The 22090-nt window shown below is 45.3% G+C and overlaps 1 protein-coding gene across 26 annotated transcripts in view; it reads left to right on the forward strand.

The window, feature by feature from the left end:
• The window catches only part of KCNMA1 (potassium calcium-activated channel subfamily M alpha 1), a 382597-nt gene that overhangs the window by 340000 nt on the left and 20507 nt on the right, over positions 1–22090 (forward strand). For 14 of the 26 annotated variants that reach the window (XM_072130535.1, XM_072130534.1, XM_072130537.1 and 11 more), the window contains 5 exons: positions 11312–11425; positions 12824–12907; positions 18275–18405; positions 20861–21055; positions 21288–21406. In XM_072130535.1, the coding sequence (XP_071986636.1) occupies positions 11312–11425; positions 12824–12907; positions 18275–18405; positions 20861–21055; positions 21288–21406 (643 nt within the window). The remainder of the gene's footprint in view (positions 1–11311; positions 11426–12823; positions 12908–18274; positions 18406–20860; positions 21056–21287; positions 21407–22090) is intronic. The other 12 variants (XM_072130540.1, XM_072130554.1, XM_072130557.1 and 9 more) reach the window with 1 other exon arrangement.

A 22090-nucleotide genomic window follows, 5' to 3' on the forward strand; every position in this document is an offset into this window, starting at 1 on the left:
CATCTTAAAGCAAAACTGTCACCAGGAATGTCATTTTAGCTGGTGTAAGATTGCAATAGCCTATACTATGCTGATTTTAAAGATACCGTTGTCCGCGTTATGAATCATTTAAGTGCTTTATATAAGTTTAATTCACATTACCTGCCAGCAGCGTGTGCTGAGACCTGGGAAGGGCAGCTGCAGCCTGTGTCTCCTCATGTATTCTTCCTCTACTCCACACCATCCCCCTCCCTCCCCTACCTGCTCAATATACATGATAGGAAGTGGAGAGGGGGATGGAGCTGGATGAGTGTGGAGAAGAGGAGACTGACACAAGCACTCACAGGCTGCAGCTACCCCCATCCCGGGCACTCGCACATGCTGCTCACAGGGAGCCAGGTAATGGGAATTAAATCAGCATAGCAGAGGCTATTGGAACCTGTCACCCGCTAAAAATGAAAATCCTGCTGATAGGTTTGCTTTAAAAACCTGAGCTAAACTCCCAGGTTTTGGATAACATGTGTAATGTAACTTACTAAATCCGCTGCCATGTACCTGTAGCGGGGGCCATCTTTTACTCCTCTTATAGGGTCCAGCATTTCCCTGCGAGAGCGTTCATGATGCATCTGCTCCGCACTACGCCGTTATTGCCTTCTCGTTGTCTATGGTTTACTGATGCTGAGACGCATCTTCAATATGTTGCCATTTAATAATGCATCTCAATATTCCGGCAATATCCTATAGTCCCATAAACTGCAGAGTTATCCCGCCACCTTCTGGGCTAACGGAGCGGAGGGCGTAATTATCCCATCTGACACCGGCACCGGCTAATATTAGCCATTTCTGTTGAATATTTACCCCTATCCATCAGACATGGGGTCTCTTCTCATACAAACTTTTCCTGACTTCTTTCCATTTCAAGGGAGAAAAAAAATATGACACCGCACACAAGTCTGAAGAAAGTTAATTATACAGCGGCAAAAGCAAAGCATCACATTACTGTTATGAAATATTAAATCGGCATCTTTCATTTCCCCCCACATGCCCTGGAGATAAATACACCATGTTTAATGCTCAGTTTCCAACACTTTTACACACACAGATTTATAGGAGCCTTGGTTAACCACTAAGCTGCCAGGCCGACAGGCGACTCCTATGAAAGGGTTAAGAGCGCAGCATCTTTCCATGCTTGCTTAGGTAGACAACATCTTTCTATTGCTCACCGGGGACCGCAAGCTGGGAAGCGTCTTTACTCTGATCTATCGCTCTTTAACCATATTAAGCTTGATTGTCTGCACAACACAATGTGGAGATATAAAATTCCCAAGTTTCCCTTCTGAACCGTTTTATAAATATTTAAGCCCGGCTTACGTGCCTCTGGATATTAAAACATATTTTACCCCAACACACACCCACATGTGCGCATGCGCACATAGAGGGACCTGTGTGTAAATATTACATAGGGCCATCTTCTCCACCCTGTTATCACAGCGCTTTAATGAATACATAATTTCACACGTCACATTTTATTGGAAACTGCCTTTGTGCGCGGCATCGGTTGCCGGTGTGACAGGAGCGGCGCAGGACGCTGTTTTAATGATCTGCTGCTTTAATTATACAAAGATGCGCGGGGAGAAGTGTTATGTCTCCTGAACTTTAGTCTGGAGGTAACGTCATGCAATTATGTAGCCAACTGTAAATCCAGCATAAACAGGCGTTATTAGCTATAGATTTACATCGTGCGGACCTGCGGCGACGCTACAATACGAAACACGTATAAGGCTTCTCCATGGTGAGTGGACAATATCAGCGGCTGGTGGGGAGAATAATATCCGGACCCACAACTCAATTTACAAAGTGTCTATGAACCTAGAAACAATGTATCTAGATCCTCCAACGATAACATTATTATACATAATGCAACATTATCTCATGAATGATGGGACAAATCAATAAAAAATACCGTAGAAATCGCATATTCGGTTTTATCTAAAAGCATTTTGCTCACTTTTAATGCCTTTGAGTCGTAATACGTAAATGACAATCCACGTCTCGAATGGATATCTATATAACGTCGCTCTAAACATTACAATTCAATTTGTGAAGCAGATTGTAGCCATTTATTTCCGATCACTTTATGCCCCTGCAATTTGGTTTATTTGTTTCTGATTTGTGAGCAGAGTTACATCTCAGGAGCCTGTATGTACAGTTTTTGCGCAGCTTCCACCCATCACATAGGATATATCTAATATTAGGAAAGCAGAATGGATTAAGGCGACTTTCATTACTAATAAAGGGGAATTTAGCATCAATTGGACGCAGGTTTTCTGGTTTACAAGCCATGAAATAGTTGCAATCCCTGATGCACATCTAGGAATTGGGAATCCCACACCCTTGAAGGGGACGTGAAGTGGTTTGGGGACGCCCCGTGCCAGTCCATAAACTATAACCTGTGCCATTTCCTGGAGCAGGTCATAGCCCAGACAGGCAGGACCTAGCGTAAAATTAATCTGGGGACTCGTTCGGGGGGAGCATTAAAGGGGTTTTCCCACGAAGGAAAATTAGGCCCTATCCACAGCCTAACTTGCTGATCATTGGGATTCTTAGTGGTCAGATCACAAAAACGTTGCTCGAGCCGATTAATGCAGCAGACGGCTGCGCATGATCGTTCTGCTCCATTAATCTGTATGGAGTTGATGGAGATGGGTGAGCGCCGTGCTCAGCGCCTCGTTTTAGTTAGGCCCTATCCACGGAATAACTTTTCTTCATGGGAAAACCCCTTTAAGAGAGATGCCCATGATGCCCTAGTTTTTCATAAATTCCCTCCAAATCCCCCCATCCAAGGTTTTACACCAGGCAGTACTTGCTGCTTCTCTCTTGAACATGGCCAATGATGGAGGAGTGTGTGAGACCACCTTACCCATCTACGGCATAGTAGGATTGGGAAAAGGGTGTGAACATTATGTTAAGCCTAAAGTATAGTGAAGTGCAGACCTGTACTGCAAACACCCCTCCCCCCGCCCCCGTTAAAGCCGTTGTAACTGCTAAAATGTCAAAGTCATCACTGAACAGGGCGTGAACACGACCATGCCCGAATTTTAACTGGTCCTCTCATCACTACTAATGTATCTGTAACTGAAAATGGTTATTAAGAAACCAATATTTTAATATTTTCATGAACAATTACAGAAGTGTAGAAAATCCAATATCATTGACTCAGGGGAGGATTTACTAATTGTGGCACAAGCACGACTGTCGGCATCGGAGATCAGTCTCCGGAAAGCACAGCCTGATGTATTAAAGTGGCGCACGACTGTAAATAATTAATGGGTAGACGGGAATAATCAGTCGTGCGCCATAAAAATGCCGACATCAATGAGAAGTGCGCCAAAATCTGACATGGACTGCGCCTTAATTTTGCTTTCTGACCAATTTTTCCTGGTCTCTTGTGCGCCAAAAATTGTGCCTAAAAATGCCGATAAAATACACATAAAAGTGACGGATAATGTGGAAAAGTTAGGCCACGCCCACTTGCGCCAAAAAAGACAGAGGAGTCGGGATAGTCGGAAACATCTGTTCTTTCTGGCGCAAACTCATTATAAATGATCCGCAACAATTATGCGCCAAAAAAACGAAAGTTCCTTGCGTTCTTTAGGCGCAGATACGATAATACACGTCCCCCCATTGTCAGAGTAGAAATGTGGAGTTAGGGCGACTTATAGTGCACTACCAGAGCTGCCCCTACAGTCGGAGTCTGCGAGAGCCCCTGCAGGACCCCCTGGGGTTTACATAAGACAATTATCGTTAAGGTAGTATCATTAGATTTTTGCTAATCGCTGCTTTAATTGACTGCGGTATCTTATTATAGTTTGTTAATTGCTTCCAAAAGCAAAAATAAACTAGTTGGGTGTTTGTTCAGGTCCTTAGGACTTCTTCAATAATCCATAAACAAGGGCAGGTCCGCTGAGAACATCTCCCAGACCAGCGCCAGCTATAAATTTGTGGAGGTTGTTTTCACGCTTGTGCAGTTTGTATTATGTTATGATGTAAAATATGGGACCCCCAGAAACGCGTCACCCGGGTTCCACTAGAATGAATCTGCAGCCGTTACACAGTGATCCTTGTAAAAACTCTCTGCGGTGGTTATTACAGCGGCGCCGGGGGAGCGATTCCTCTGCCTCATTTATAGGAGCTTAATAGATTAAAAGTCCAAATTGAGTCGCACAAAATCATCCTAATCAAGTGCTCATCTGCATAATTTTCCCATAAGCAGCAACAGGGAATTGGAAGAATTCAAATGGTTCTTTTTTGGAGAGGGTTAACCCCTTAGGAATAGAATGTCCTTCATTTTCAGACAGGTAAATCCTTCTTGATCTACAGGAAATCTACCAACCAAATCCATCATGATAACCCAGTGACACTCATAGACCAAGGTACCGTGACTGTGATAATCTTCTTATATCTGTTATCGATAGCCTCCGTCCTTCTGAATTCAACTGTTTTAATTATGCTAACAAGTCTGAAGGGCTCATTACCAGAGCCCCTCAGTGCTGTAGCTTCACAGGCTGTTACAATGAGCAGAGCAAGTTTCCCCTCCCCTCACATTTCCTGCTGTTGTAGACATGTTCTGCTCATTGTAACAGCTTGTCAATCTACAGGGGGTGTTATCAGTTGTGTTATCTATGGCCTCCTTCCTTCTAAAGTCAACTTTTATAATTATACTAATGCGCCTAAAGGGTTCTGGGGGTGTTACGAGAGTCTGTAACACCCCCAGAACCCTTCGGGCCCATTAGTATAATTATAACACCACTGAGAAGATCACCGCAGTCACAGTGCCTGGGTCTATGAATAAGTGCCCCGGGGTTATCATGCTTGGTTTGGATTGTATATTTTCTTCAAAGAGAGCCGGCTGCTGAGTACTGAACACTGAATGACTTATTCATGTGACCCTGATCATTTTGTTGTTAGTATTATGTATATATGTGTCTGTTTGCACAGTTTGGCTCAGTGGTTAGCACTAGAGCCTTGCAGCGCTCAGGTCCTGGGGTTACGTCCCATCCAGGTCAACATCTGCAAAGAGTTTGTATGTTCTTTCTGTGTCTGCGTGGGTTTCCTCCAGGTCCTCCGGTTTCCTCCCACATTCCAAAACATACTGGTAGGTTGATTAGATTGTGAGCCCCATGGGGACAGGGACTGATTTGTCATGCTTTGTGCAGCGCTGCGGAATCTGTAGGCGCCATATAAATAAAGAATTCTTATTATTTTACACACTCCTAAAGTGGTCGTCATTGCCAGGAGACACTGTATATATTCCTCTGCATCAAACAGTCAAAAAGTAGAATTATATGGAGGCCATTAGGACAAATTCCCTGTAACCTGTGGATGGACTGAACCTACCAGAACTAATGGTAGAGGAGCGTCTGGACACAACTTTACTCCCGAGTGGATGACCCCATTCTAGGATCTGGGGATGCCCTAATGATGTATATGGACAAGAGCTGTCTGTATAGGACAAGCACTTCAAAGTTTTTTGGAAGTGAACTCAGTTGTGTGTGATGGTATAAGGCAGCGATGGCAAAGCTTTTAGCGGCCGAGTGCCCAAAAAGACACCCAAAACCCCCCTTATTTATCGCGAGGTGCCAACCAAAAATTAAAGTAGTAACTTATTGCTCCCTTTTTTTCAACAATCATAATGGCCTCCTGAGGACAACAACAGAAAGATGAAAATATTGCATCATTTTAGCTGCTCTGTAGACCTGTAGGGACCAGCAGGAGGTCCCCCAAAGATAATTCGGCCCTGTCTATTCATTCTCCCTATTCCTACAGTCCCAAGTAGTGAAGTAAGTGTCAAAATATGACTGAAAGCAGCATCTTTTAAGTTGCTTGGAACTGCAGGAAGATTCTTTGAGTCCTGTCTGGTGTGCTGGGGCGATGGCCGGGTGCCCACAGAAAGGGCTCTGAGTGCCGCTTCTGGCACCCGTGCCATAGGTTCGCCACCACTGGTATAAGGCATTGGTGGATGCCGGAGCTGAGCTCTATTATACACCAAAGCTGATCTTAGTCACCCAGAAAGTTCAGGACTTTACACTTCTATGTCAGACTTGTTATTGCTACCGATAGACTAGTAGTAGAGTTACAGTTCTTGTTTGATAGTATTTCAGTTCTGACTGTAAATGTTGCAGCTTTCATACTGTGCTACTTTCTTGCAAGAAGAGAATCTGTATTATTTTGTCTCCACTTCTTGCCCTGTAATAATTGCCATACAAATACCTACAAGCAAGCGCTGCTATACTGCAGGCATCCAGCAGAGGGCAGTGTGATTCACATCTGAGCTCTGGCCGTAATATACAGGATATAGTTAATTGTGTACAATTGTAGTTGTTTGAGATTTGGACCTGTATTATCACTATACGTCCTATGAAACGGTTAATGTCTGTATGGACATTACACTTATATTATAAGGTATTATATATATTTGGCACTGAATACCATTGTGTCTGTCAGGCGCTTACGGCTTTAATGACATCACTTTGCTGTAGCCTTGTTGAGTATCTGGAGATTGGAGTGGCCGTGATTTCTCCTCCCAGCTGTGCTTTCCCGCAGTCAGCGATTCTTGATGGATGTGTCTGCGCAAGGCCTTGCATTATACATGCGCCATCACTCACCCGAGGTACAGACTTGTCACACAGCAGCAGAATCAGGGTCACCGGCTGCTTTAGAGAAATAATGCTTTATCCTGTTCTGTCAATATATGAAAGGGGATGTGTATGGGGCAGTCTGACTGCTCCCGGTGTCTGCTAGATACAGAGAAATCTGCTTTGTTAAACATTTCGATACTTCTGCTTCATCCATTCCCAAACCTGTTACCGGACCGGATGGGAGCGAGTGCTCTGCAGGTACCTGTACGGAGAGCTGATACAGAAATAGCTTTATACAACGTATACGATTGCAGAACTTCTCGGTTGTAAGTGATATAGGATAAAAATAAAGTCATTATAACACCAGTCTTAAATCCCCCCAACCGCCCCCCCAACTGACAATCCTGTGCCCGTATTTAGTAAGAAGCTCCGGTCTCTTTGTAAATAGGGGCCCGAAAGATCAGACTTCTGGCAGAGACTATAGGAAATGTGGTGGGGGTGGGTGTTCACCACCCGCCCTCTGCTCACCACCCACCCGCCCTCTGCCCCTCTGCTCAACACCCACCCGCCCTCTGCTCACCACCCACCGTCTGCTCACCACCCAACCGCCCTCTGCTCACCACCCACCCGCCCTGTGCTCACCACCCAACCGCCCTCTGCTCACCACCCACCCGCCCTGTGCTCACCACCCACCCGCCCTCTGCTCACCACCCACCCGCCCTCTGCCCCTCTGCTCACCACCCACCCTCTGCCCCTCTGCTCACCACCCACCCGCCCTCTGCTCACCACCCACCCGCCCTCTGCTCACCACCCACCCGCCCTCTGCTCAACACCCACCCGCCCTCTGCTCACCACCCACCTGCCCTCTGCCCCTCTGCTCACCACCCACCCGCCCTCTGCCCCTCTGCTCACCAGACACCCGCCCTCTGCCCCTCTGCTCAACACCCACCCGCCCTCTGCTCACCACCCACCCGCCCTCTGCCCCTCTGCTCACCACCCACCCGCCCTCTGCCCCTCTGCTCACCAGACACCCGCCCTCTGCCCCTCTGCTCACCACCCACCCGCCCTGTGCTCACCACCCACCCGCCCTCTGCCCCTCTGCTCACCAGACACCCGCCCTCTGCCCCTCTGCTCACCACCCACCCGCCCTCTGCTCACCAGACACCCGCCCTCTGCTCACCACCCACCCGCCCTCTGCCCACCACCCACCCGCCCTCTGCCCCTCTGCTCACCACCCACCCGCCCTCTGCTCAACACCCACCCGCCCTCTGCCCACTACCCACCCGCCCTCTGCTCACCACCCACCCGCCCTCTGCTCACCAGACACCCGCCCTCTGCCCACTACCCACCCGCCCTCTGCTCACCACCCACCCGCCCTCTGCCCCTCTGCTCACCAGACACCCGCCCTCTGCCCACTACCCACCCGCCCTCTGCTCACCACCCACCCGCCCTCTGCTCACCACCCACCCGCCCTCTGCTCAACACCCACCCACCCTCTGCTCACCACCCACCCGCCCTCTGCTCACCACCCACCCGCCCTCTGCCCCTCTGCTCACCACCCACCCGCCCTCTGCTCAACACCCACCCGCCCTCTGCCCCGACATGCCAGTGGTGACATGTGGGTTGGAGAAAGTCGAAAACAGTCGGGGAGGGGGAAATTCATGTGCCTTCTCCATCACAAAAGTGGCAGAGAAGGCATAAAGAATCTCCACCATTGAGTCCTGACTACCATACACAGACACACAGTGATTCAGGCTGCGGTCACACAGCCGACACAATACAACGAGATGCTGTAAGCACCTTCTATGAAAGACACAGACTCAGTGGTTAGCACTACAGCCTTGCAGTGCTGGGGTCCTGGATTCAAGTCCCATCCAGGCCAATATCTGCAAAAAGTTTGTATGTTCTCTCTGTGTTTGCGTGGGTTTCCTCCGGGTCCTCCAGTTTCCTCCCACACTCCAAAACATACTGGTAGGTGATTAGATTGTGAGCCCCATGGGGGACAGGGACTGATGTGACAAGCTCTGTGCAGCGCTGCAGCATCTGTAGGCGCCATATAAATAAAGGAAATATTTAGATAAGGCCTCTCTAGAATCTCACCTGCTTCTCCTAGGTATCAGGATGGTACTTTGGATATCCCATATATCTCATAGCACAGCTTCTCTAACACTTTTCCAGATTGAGTGTCAGACGTCCCGTATAAGTTTTCTTGACCATCCAATTTTTTGACCTCTTATTTGAATAAAGGGATAAGTAGAAGTAATATTTGCCAATGCTAGAACTTTGGAGTCCAGGCTCCTTCAGTAACACTCAGAGGTAGGTGCTGTTCCCAAGCAAAGAAAGTAGAGTTTCCTTGTCATCTGGTACAAGCCTCTCGTAGACATAAGATGACCCCACGTCTAGTAGTAGTCTTCTGGCCTTTTATGCTTTTTTCATACCTATCCTTTCGGTGGGGTCTGACACATGGACCCTACAGTGTTCGGCTGCTGTTCCTGTGGATGGAGATAAAGGCAATAAGTTTTGTCCTCAGGGAATTACATCTCAGCTACAAGTATCATCAGTCCGGGATCTTCACAGCAAATGCCCAGTTGTCTTTCACCTCCACCACAGGACAAAGAAATCCTGACATGTGTGTTACATATAATGTATGTACCATGGATACAATGTATGTACTATGGATACGATGTATGTACCATGGATACGATGTATGTACTATGGATACATTGTATGTCCTATGTATACAATGTGTGTACTATGGATACAATATATGTACCATGGATACGATGTATGTACTATGGATACAATGTATGTACTATGGATACGATGTATGTACCATGGATACGATGTATGTACCATGGATACAATGTATGTACTATGGATACGATGTATGTACCATGGATACGATGTATGTACTATGGATACAATGTATGTACCATGGATACGATGTATGTACTATGGATACAATGGGGGACATTTACTTACAGTGTCGGTGTCTGCATTGGCTTTGTTACCGACCTGCTCTCGGTAAGAAGATACACATTTAATATCGTAGAGCTGTGCAGAGACATTTCTGGCGCCGAGACCATTTTCTGTCCCTTGGACCAAAATCTGTCCCGAGCACCAGAAATGTGTCCAACAGTCCCTGCTAGACCAGTTTTCTTTTGGTCTACTTTCCGCCAGTTTACAGCGCCCAAAAATGGCTGTGACACATATTAATTGTGTCTGAGTTTCCACTCCGCCAAAGCCACGCCCCTTTTCGGAGAAGAGTCGGAGCAGACGGAAAAAGTCATTTTTTCTGTCCCCGACAGCTAATAAATAGGTCTGAGAGCAGAACATGTGGTGAGAGCGCCACAAAACTGGCGGAAACACCATAGTAAATGTCCCCCATTGTGTCTGAGTTTCCACTCCGCCAAAGCCACGCCCCTTTTCGGAGAACAGTCGGAGCAGACGGAAAAAGTCATTTTTTCTGTCCCCGACAGCTAATAAATATGTCTGAGAGCAGAACATGTGGTGAGAGCGCCACAAAACTGGCGGAAACGCCATAGTAAATGTCCCCCAATGTGTGTACTATGGATACGATGTATGTACTATGGATACAATGTATGTACCATGGATACGATGTATGTACTATGGATACAATGTGTGTACTATGGATACGATGTATGTACCATGGATACAATGTATGTACTATGGATACGATGTATGTACCATGGATACGATGTATGTACCATGGATACAATGTATGTACTATGGATACGATGTATGTACCATGGATACGATGTATGTACTATGGATACATTGTATGTCCTATGGATACAATGTGTGTACTATGGATACAATGTATGTACCATGGATACGATGTATGTACTATGGATACAATGTGTGTACTATGGATACGATGTGTGTACTATGGATACAATGTATGTACTATGGATACAATGTATGTACTATGGATACGATGTATGCACCATGGATACGATGTATGTACTATGGATACAATGTATGTACCATGGATACGATGTATGTCCTATGGATACAATGTATGTCCTATGGATACGATGTATGTCCTATGGATACAATGTATGTCCTATGGATACAATGTATGTACCATGGATACGATGTATGTCCTATGGATACAATGTATGTCCTATGGATACAATGTATGTCCTATGGATACGATATATGTACTATGGATACAATGTATGCACCATGGATACGATGTATGTACTATGGATGCAATGTATGTACCATGGATACGATGTATGTACTATGGATGCAATGTATGTACTATGGATACAATGTATGTACCATGGATACAATGTGTGTACTATGGATACAATGTATGCACCATGGATACGATGTATGTACTATGGATACAATGTATGTACTATGGATACGATGTATGTACTATGGATGCAATGTATGTACCATGGATACGCTGTATGTACTATGGATACAATGTATGTACTATGGATACAATGTATGTCCTATGGATACAATGTATGTACTATGGATGCAATGTATGTCCTATGGATACGATGTATGTACTATGGATGCAATGTATGTCCTATGGATACGATGTATGTACTATGGATGCAATGTATGTACTATGGATACAATGTGTGTACTATGGATACAATGTTTCCTATGTGCTGTAACTGGACCAGCTATAATCTGCTCCTTTACTCTTTCAGGATTTACCCCACCAGGGATGGATCGGACTTCCCCTGACAACAGTCCAGTACATGGTCTAGCAAGGCAGCCGTCCATTACCACGGGGGCCAACATTCCCATCATTACTGAGCTCGGTAAACTTCTCTGTTTTATATTATTGCCGAACAGAAGTAACTGAATCAGGAGAACAAGTGAATCACTTTCTAGTACATAGTTCTAATGAGTAGTGTTTGCAGGAATAAGAAGTACAGGCAGTCCCCTAGTTACATACAAGAGTGGTTCTGTAGGTTTGTTCTTAAGTTGAATTTGTATGTAAGTCAGAACTGTATATTTTAGAGTAGTAGCTCCAGGCAAAAATTGTTTTGGTCTCTGTGACAATTGGATTTTAAAATTTTTGGGTTGTCATAAGAACCAGGATTAACAATAAATCATAATTTCAGGCACTTTTCATAACTCTTACAGCCGGTCATTGTAGCTTGGGACTAAATGACAGTAAATTACCAACATCCAGAGGTCTGTTTGTAACTAGGGGTCGTCTGTAAGTCGGGTGTCCTTAAAGGAAATCTACCACCAGGATAAAAGATTGTAAACCAAGCATACTGGTGTGAGCCCCCTCTGGCAGAAGTTGCTCTTCTTGTAGCTTCGTATGCCTTTGTTTTTAAGAAAAAGTTATGCAAGCTCCATTGACATCTATAGAGTCTGGAGCCCCTGAGGCTCATTAGCATAACTCTCAAAACCTTTTTATTGCAAAAACAAGGTCCTAAGAAGCTAAAAGAAGAGCAGAACCTGCCAGTGGGGGCACTCACCAGTATTTCAGTGTACTTTGTTTACAATCTTTCATCCTGGCAGTACATTTCCTTTAAGTAGGGGACCACCTGTATACCTTTATTAAAGGGGGTTTCCAGGAATTGACACTGAACTATCCTCAGGATTAATGTCTGATTCACCCTCACTTCATCAGAGAGCACAGATCCAAAAGCAGAAGGTTCTGCACTCTCTGTAGTGGCCAGAAACCACGACCACGGCCCCATAACAGGTATTGATGGCCTAATATAAGGACAGGCCACCTATATTCATATCTGTATATAATGTGACATCTATATATATAATGACATGTCTTTGTAGGGTGAGATGAAATGTTTGGCTCGTTTTACGACTGATTTATTCAGTGTAACATAAATCGGATATAGATGGAGGTTAGACATAAGCTGCTACTTGTGGTCTTACCTATTGCATGGATATCATCCGTCCTGTAATTATTTCCACATGTTAGGTTGAGGCTTTCAGAATATACAAGTAATTATTGTGCGTGACCAGAGACGGATCTTTCTGTATGGCATATGGCTTGTATGTCATTGCCATTGATTGCATAGGAGACAACGTTGCAATTAGTTTGCCCTCTCTCGTTACTCTGTGTGTGTGCACCCTGTCCCCTGCTCCCTCACTGAGCCGCCGTCTTACCTCACCCTCTCTCTGTCTTTTCTCTTGGATCCCTTCCTGCCTTGTCCCTTCCTAACACTCGCACCGATCAGCTAAACCTGGCAAACTGCTTCCATTGATTTCATTCAGTCAGGAAAAAAACAGTGGGACTCACATTCCAATAATAACAGAGTTGGGTAAGAAGAAGCGTCTCTTCTTTCTTTACCTTGTTGTGGCTGTGGATATTATATGGCTGCCCCACTGGGAGGCGCAACCAGGCGAAAACCTAGGGGAAAAAAAAGGGAGCACTGTGCCCCGAGGTTATATTCTTAATTGGTTTTACCCTATTACCAGGATGAAGGATTGTAAACCAAGCACACTTACCTGCTGGTGTGTGCCCCCTATGGCAAGATCAGCTTTTATATTTGCTCCTTATGCCCTTGCAATCATGCAAATGTCCAGTGGTGCTGCATAAGATGGGGTTGAGAGCAGATACGTGTTGCCCGCGATGCCTAGCTGAAGGGGCCAATACATACATATGTTCTGGACGTGCCCAGAGTAAAAGGGGTTGCCTGAGTATAAAAATTTACTTATGGGGAGGGCTATTTAAAATAATAAATTTGTACTTACCTCGTCCAGCGCTGCTGATGTCCTGCGCCCCGGTCCGTCTCATCTGTGCGTCGGTTTGTATACAGGGGCGCACAGGGATGGAAGCTCCCATCCGACACCATCTGCCAGTGCTTACAACGCTGAGAGATAGGGAAAGATGGGAGGAGCCGGCCACATCGCGGACCGGAAGCTCCCTGTGCACGGCTTCTGTGCCCCTGTAAACAAACAGGCACGGATGAAACGGACCGCGGCACGGGACATCGGCGGTGCTGGAGGAGGTAAGTACACGTTTATTATTTTTGAATAGCCCGCCCCAGCCCGGCCATAAGTAACTTTTTATACCCGGATAACCCCTTTAAGGGGGCTGTGGAACAAAACTCAGCGTTTGGTACAGGAGGTGTTTGGAGTCCAGATTCAGCAAGATCCTAAAGTTTGGGTATTGGGGTATGTGGATTGCAAGGCACTGGTTGGACGCTGACCCACCGAGAATGTCGGAAGTCAAAAGATCACAAAATAATTCTATTAAGATGGAGTTGGGGGTGAAGAAATTTGGGAAGTAATGGGATAAATGGCTGGAGTGTCCAGGAATAGGGGCAGAAGATCTGATACGGAGATGGCAGAGGGTGCGCCCTGAAGGATGGCCAGAATTGTGAGGTGTTGGGTGTTGAGGAGGATAACTATTCGGGCACCAGGATAAGGGGCACTTTCTGAAGTGCACGAAACAGCCAGACCTTGGGTGGGGGAATAATTCTATGATTCCAAACTGATTGTATAATTGTACAGTTGAGATTATGATTGCTGAGTTTTACTGCTGTAACATTTATTTGCTTTAATAAAAGTTACCTGATTAAAAAAAAAAAATCATGCAAATGAGCCTGAGGGGCTTCTGGCTCAATTAACAGCCCGGAGCCCCTCATTTGCATATTTTTATAACCCAAGCTGATCTTGCCAGAGGTAAGTGTATTTGCTTTACAAATCCTTGATTCTGGTGGGAGATTTCCTTTAAACATTTGACATATTAGTGGCTAGAGTCATTTGAACTCCCTCTGTACACCTCTTGCGAGGGGTGAACCGAAACCCTCTACTGCGTGAGGTCGAACTGTAGAACTATTTTGGGTTGTTATTTTGGTAGGTAGGTTCTCCATGCAGTGTCTGACAACCATTAGGGGGAAGAGACACAGGTCCTGATGTTGTACCCCACCTTGTGCTGCCTGAGGCGGGAGGCTCAACTCACCTCGTGACCTCAAGTCTTTCCTATACCTTTGCCCAACATTTTGAATTTATGTGGGATCTCATAATGCAAATGTCCAGACTAAATAAGGAAGCTACTTTTCTCTGTATCAATGTGCATTTTACCCTAAAAATCCCAAAGAAGAAAAGTAATTTTAGTATTTTACAGCATTACTAAAAAGTAATGGCCCCTTCTGCATTGCCTCTCCCTACACTGCAGCCGTGGGTCTTTATATTATCATACGTAACTTTCACAAGACCCTCATGAGCTGGTTATACCCATTAGATGAATGGCAGCCATATTGGCCATTTTCATTGGGTCTGAGCAAATAATTATTGGGTCTAGGGGTTTCCAAATTTTCTATCAATGGCAAAAGGATTTTCACAGGCCGATGCTTTAGTTCTTAGGGAGATAATCTGTCAACAACAGTGTTTGGCCGCCACTTACCCCCTGTTAAAGGGGTCGTCCACTTTCAGCAAATATTTGACACTGTTTGTGTAATGAAAAGTTATACAATTTTCCAATATACTTTCTGTATCAATTCCTCATGGTTTTCTAGATCTCTGCTTGCTGTCATTCTATAGAAAGCTGCTCTGTTTGCATCCAGTGAATAGAAATCTGTCCATAGATGTGATGTCACACAGGTGCACAAGCCTTTGGTATCACACAGCTCCTATTACTATTTGTGATAATAACGGCTCATGCACCTGTGCGTACATCACATCACATGATCAGATTGGGGCTCATTTACTAAATGTCCGTCAGACATATTTTGTCAGGTTTCCCGGACATATTTTTGTCAGGTTTTGCGCACAATTCCCCGGGTTTTTGCCGCATGTGATCAGATTTTGGCACATCGGCGCCGGCTTACACGTGACAGAAATCGGGGGGCGTGGCCATCGGACAACCCGACGGATTCGGATAAAGTGCGGGATTTAAAAAAGGATTTGTGTCGCAAGATCAGCACTTACATGCACCAGGAAGAAGCAGGTGAACTCCGGCGGAAGCGACGCATACAGGAACTTGGGCGCCCAAGCTTAGTGAATCCCGGCAGACCTGAATCCACGTCGGACAGCGCACCGCAGGATCGCCACAGGACTGGGTAAGTAAATGTGTCCCATTATATCCCCTGGAAATAAACAGAGAAGCTTTCTATAGCAGGACAGCAAGCAGAGATCTAGAAAACGGTGAGGAATTGATACAGAAAGTATATTGAAAAATTGTATAACTTTTCCATAAACAAACAATATTAAGTATTTGCTGAAAGTGGACAAGCCCTTTAAACACAAGCATGCCCAGCTAACTCAGCATGCAAGTGGGGGTCAGAACGAATGAGCTTATGACCTGAAAGAGCCATATTTGTGGGGGAGTTCATATGATTGCATCTAGCACCTAAGAAGAAACATCTAAAAGCATTATTGGTCTGGTTGCACCCCTGATCTGCATATTAATTACTTTATATTTATTGTTTTTGTGATGTTTCAGTTGTTTATTTTCATATCCTATTTTTTTTTTTTTACCTTTTGGTTTCCATTCGGCCGCCTCTCCAGCATCCTCGTGCTTTGGTCCTGGCTCTTTCTGTTCTCGTGTGTGTGTGGCTCTAGTCTGTAAATGAACTGGTTTGCATCTTGTGTAACGATTTTCTGTTCGTGGTTCTCACGCCAGCATCACTTTGGCTTTGATCACAATAACCTCTGATAGGGAATCTTTTCTTATAACAGAGCTGATACTTTGCTGCCCGCAGCTCCGGCTTGTCTGTCAGTATGATTGGCTGTTCAGACAAGGGAGACATGATTCAAAAGGCGAAAAACCCAAGATTCCTTCTGCCCGGCAGCTCTTTTCCTAGTGTTTGTTTCTCATTTCTGACTTCTCTAGAGTGATCAAGCTCTGGGGTTATTGAAGAGCGGATAGTCGGCTTTTCTTAGGGGCAGTGGAAGGTTCGGAGACACCAGAAAGAGACAAAGAGAAGCGGCGCAGGATGAATTCACCATCTGCAACACATTTCACTTTACTTTATTTATGGATGTTTATGCTCTTATGTTCCCCTATTCCATGCATCAGCCGTGACATTCAAACCTGGCAAAGTGTATAAGATTCCCTATATGTTGGGTGCTATATGGTACGCAATCAGTTCTTAAAGTTGTCATTGTGGCAGCAGGAAAATTAATGGGAACCTACCACCACGGATCTACCTATAAAGGTGCATCTATAGGACATGAGGATAGACCTTTCTAATCCTCACTTCCCCGCAATCTTATTATAAGTTATATTTCCCATATATGCTAATTTTCTAAAGAGGCTACTGGGGCGTGGAGTAGGCGGAGCTGAGGCTACATGGTGCGGCTACTCCACGCCCCAGTAGCCTCTTTGATCCTCCTACCAGATATATTCAGCGTGCAGCTATGAGAAGCTGTGCACCCTCACCACAAAGCCAGAGTTCTGTGCATGCGCAGAACCGCCGACTTCGGTGCAGTGACCACGCAGACGCAGCAAAATGCTGGCTTTACGGTCGAGGGTGCACAGCTCCTCATAGCTGTGCGCCAAAGATATCTGGTACGAGGATCATAGTGGCTACTGGGGTGTGGAGTACCTTTGCCGTGTAACCTCAGCTCCAGCTACTCCACGCCCCAGTAGCCTCTTTAGAAAATGTGAATATTAGGCAAATAAAAGTTATAAAAAGATTGCGGGGACGTGAGGATTAGCCCTTAAAAGGTCTATCCTCACGTCCAATAGAGGCACCTACCACCCAATCTACCTTAATAGGTAGATCTGTGGTGGTAGATTTCTTTTAAAGGAAATCTACCATAAAAATAAAGCATGAGAAACCAGGGACATTACTCATAGGTCCAGGCTCTGTGACTTTGATAATCTTCTTATATTTGTTATCCATGGCCCCCTTACTTCTAAAATCAACTCTCACAGTTATGCTAATGAGCCTGAAGGGCTACTGGGTCGGTTCCCAGATCCCTGCAGTGCTGCAGATTCACAGGCTGTTACATTGTCTCCCCCCTGCTCCCTCAGCATCTCCCCCTCCCTCTGCCCACAGCGTAAAGTGTAGGACTTTAAAAGTTTGATTTTAGAGAGAAGGAGGCCATGGATATAACAAATATAAGTGCGTAGGTCTATGAGTAATGTCCCTGGTTTAACATTCTTCATTTTCTAAATTATCTGTAAGCAAAAAGTCCCAAGAAACAAAGAAAACGAAAAGCCGTAAACTCAATGAGGTCATTTGCATCGCTGCGTCTTTGCTTCTAAGACACCGTCTGCAGATCAGACACCAGATTCAATTTTTATGTTCCCCTTGACAGAACTTATTGCTTATGTCTTGGAGCCACATGGCAGGAGGCAACTGAGCCTCCACAGGTTTAGTTATATTTTGGTGATCCAAGGGGGACCTACTGTAAACGGTACTCGGCCGGTATAGCTAATGTTATGGCTGATGGGTGAATATTTTTGCCATCGCCTCAGACGTGAATGAACTGTGCTCCAGTTATCATCAATAGGATTGCTCCGTAGATGAGTGTAAGGAGCGAGTGAAGGGTAAAACAATCAATGCTACTATTTTCGTAGCAGTGCCAGATATATTGGGAAAGGCCTTTAGCTTTGATTAATGCGGTGCTCATCTATGGTCATCAGGGGTCAGTGAGAATTGTACAGGATCAATGTTGAGTATGACTGCGCACCACTGTACTACGTCTTATAACACAGTCTTTATGGCTTGCAGTTAATGATTCCAATGTTCAGTTCCTGGACCAGGATGATGATGATGACCCGGACACCGAGCTGTATCTGACCCAGCCCTTTGCCTGCGGCACCGCCTTTGCCGTAAGCGTCCTGGATTCACTCATGAGTGCGGTAGGTGGCAAAACGTTTTTCATTATGATGATTCCGCTGTGTCAGCTGTTTTGAGAACTGGAAGCAACTTCATATATTTCTTACTGAGAATTATGCACATAATACACATTAAGGGTGGAATGAGATGTTGTTATAGTGCCCACTTGTATCAATGGTGAAACACCAAGGTCACGGGGCATTCCCTAGTTATTAGGATTCGATAACATGTATTTAATTGCTCCATGTGTCAGTGGAAGAGGGAAAACTCTTCACATCACCTCGTTACTATAGAAGTAATCCAGAGGTACTGAGAAGAGAGACCTTTACTCGCCCAGCCCTGGCAATGTTCTTCTGTATTTTATATCCGGTGGCTAAAATGTTGGGTTAATATCATCGTGTCATACATGGTGTCATTTGATTGAATCGTAAGTGAAACAAGAATTTTTGGATGGTGCTCAAAAACTAGCTTCCCCATGGTTCTTCATAAATGTCTAGGCAAAGCTCTTCTCTTTGGTCCAACCAGTTTGACTTTTGGTCACCATTAGGTGTTATCCAAGGACCTCTGTGGTTTTCAGCCTTTCACCTCTATACACAGATCTGGATCGTTGTTGAGAAATAGGTCTTAATGTGGATAGCAGCTGATCCGGGCAGGTCTGGGTACTGCTGTTGTTACAGTTTTGAACTTTTTCCATGGATCCACCAAGATTCCGGTATTCTTTGTATTCAGCTGTTGCCTCCCAGGCTAGACTATGCTTCAGAGGTCTTAGATACTCCCAGCACCGCTTACATTGAAGGGCCTAGTCTCTCAGGCTACTGGAGTACAGGGTCTATGTAGTTGAAAGAGAAGTTGGTGGTTTCTGGTGGTCAGAGGGTCGAGGAAGTTATAGCCGGAGGACTAAACACGAAGCACAAGGTACTCTAAAAAAACTCCTTGCTTAAAACTTGTAATCTGAGTTGTAAATGTGTAACCTGTTAAGGGGGAGATTTATCAGTGCATTTACCCCAGAAGATGGGACACTGTCTACAATCTACTCGGCTCCTCTCCATCTGAAACACACATCCTGCATGCAACGTATTGTAGAGTTTTCGGAGCTGATCAGATTGTGGACAGACATTGATGGCATCATTGACTACTCATGAAATAAATAAATTAGGGTTCTGACCTAATGTAGCCGGATGCCTATTTTAGACTACGACCTTAAACCCAAGTCTTCTGCTTGACAACGTGTGCTTGTGCACTTTCAATGGATCAGAGAGACGATTCTAATGATGGAGTCATCATCATGACACAACATTAATATTTAACACGTCCATTGTGGGCTCGGCCGTGCAGTCGCTGTCAGGTTGTCAGCGCGGGCAGCAATTCGTAAGCTTCCCATATACCCTAGAGTTTTTTAAAAGGACACCCGGCTGTCTACCATTTAGTTGAATGTTTAATTGATACATGTTGCTGTCAGAGCAGCTAAAAGAGAGTTTAACAGCACCCAAGACCTGAGTCCACTGAGGGATAATGAGCTGTGACATTTGCAACACAAAAAGCAGCCTCCCAAACCAATGCGTGTCATGTCTGAGAAGGCATTCATGCTTTCACTACCCCCGCTATCCCACAATTACTTGTCTTCATGCCATTATTAACTATTACATGGAAATTCTTGCTGGACCCGGTCATTGAGTAGAGTAAAAGCTCAGAATCACAGAGGTAGGAAAAGATGTTATAGCTGGGGCCGACATTACAGACATTTCTATGTACAGAGATCGGAGGACATGGAAGGACTAAGGAAGGGAGTTGCCACTCAGTACATGAAGTGGGGTTTGGAATAAGCCAGTTAAACCTTCTATAATGAACACCAGTATAAGTTATTACTACACAGGTACCATATGTGTTCTGAACCCCTTGTTTCTACCATTTTCGTAAAGGTGGGGTATGGTTGAAGCAGTGTCGGACTGGCCCACCAGAGTAGCAGAGGATCCTCCGGTGGGCCCTGGCTCAACCCAATACTGAACCCCAGAGGTCCATCAGAAAACACCAAAATTTGGAGGCTGCTAGAGTATATTTCCTGGGGAATAATGAAGAGTGGGCCCCCAAATTAATTTTCTCTGGTGGGCCTAAGGAAACCCAGTCCGACACTGGGTGGAAGTCCAAAATCTCATCTGGGATACACTCTGAGCACATATTTTGCAGAGTCACAGATTAAGTTTAAGTGTCTACTTACCATGCACCAGATTGCTCAGCCCTCGGGCTGCTAGAGCTGGGGGGCTGCAGGACTGGCCCTGCTCTTTACCTTAAAAAAAATTCCCCTTCTGCTCGCCTTTAAATCTGTCCTAGCGGTAGTAGAAGTGATATAGAGCAGTAGTAGAGGTAAAGGCTAAGCATGTAGCTGGATCCACAGCAGATGGAAAGTCTTCATAGAATTTTGAATTTTGATCACATATGATATGACTGCTGATCTGTCTTTTAATTTTTGTATTTTGCCAGACATACTTCAATGATAACATTTTAACTCTGATCCGAACACTGGTGACAGGAGGAGCAACACCAGAGTTAGAAGCCCTAATAGCCGAAGAGAATGCGTTACGTGGAGGGTACAGTACCCCGCAGACTCTAGCTAACAGAGACCGCTGCCGAGTAGCCCAGCTGGCTCTGTATGATGGGCCATTTGCTGACCTTGGGGTATGGAAAGAGTTCAATATAGTTTTTAAATTTCAGTTGTGTTCCAGTACATCTTGACTTGAAACATCTTGAAACTAAAAGAAATTTTTGATAAGAAACATTTTCTGTTTAATAGTTATTCGGAGCCCTGTCGGCATGTACTCAACAGCAACTGCAGACTTGCATGGGAGCAGTTGTATTAAAGTCACATGTGGTTGACGTCTGACCTTTCTGTGCTTGAATTTTTTTGTAGGATGGGGGATGTTATGGAGATTTGTATTGCAAAGCATTAAAAACATACAATATGCTTTGCTTTGGCATATATCGACTACGTGATGCCCACCTAAGCACACCTAGCCAGTGTACCAAAAGGTAAGTGAGCTGCCAGTGTGCAAATGAGAGATGTGTGTGATACCGGTCTACAGACCGGCGCTATGCCCTCAAGGTGGTCAGCAGCTTCTGTCGGCCTCTTTGAATTGACCCTGTGCCATTTGAGTTTCATGTGACTTCTTCCATCATCCCATCATGATTAGATAGATTACTTTAGTGCAGGGGTCACCTAACTTTTTACACGGGGGGCCCTCAGAGGGCCGGACCATAAAAAAATACAATACTCACCCAGATGCCGGATGTGGTACAGTGACTGGTGAATCATTATGAACCCAAATCATATTCTTGAGAGGCGTCCAATGTCACGCTGTGCCACTTTAGACAAATAAGTAAATTCTGATGATTTTTTGTCATAAAATGTTTATGCCCATAATGCTCCCCCTGGTACCGAGTGGCAGGTACATGTCATCTGGTGCCAGTCTGCTCCAGCCATACCAATGACACTTGTAGTGACCCAAGGCCAAGAACACATGTGTAGATGGCCTAGCACTGCCCCCTGCCCCCCAGCTGGTCCACCATTTCATAACTCTTGTTTCCAGTCTGGGTTGGGGACTCACTTGTGCCAGCTATAGCTCAGATTCCCAGTGGGTATATGGATGGATGCAGGAGCCTTGGTGCCCTGGTGGGTGGGAGAATTGAATGCTGTCTCCCCAAGCCTCCCCGGAG

Source organism: Engystomops pustulosus, chromosome 11 (genome assembly GCF_040894005.1).
Source record: "Engystomops pustulosus chromosome 11, aEngPut4.maternal, whole genome shotgun sequence".
Lineage (NCBI taxonomy): Eukaryota > Metazoa > Chordata > Amphibia > Anura > Leptodactylidae > Engystomops > Engystomops pustulosus.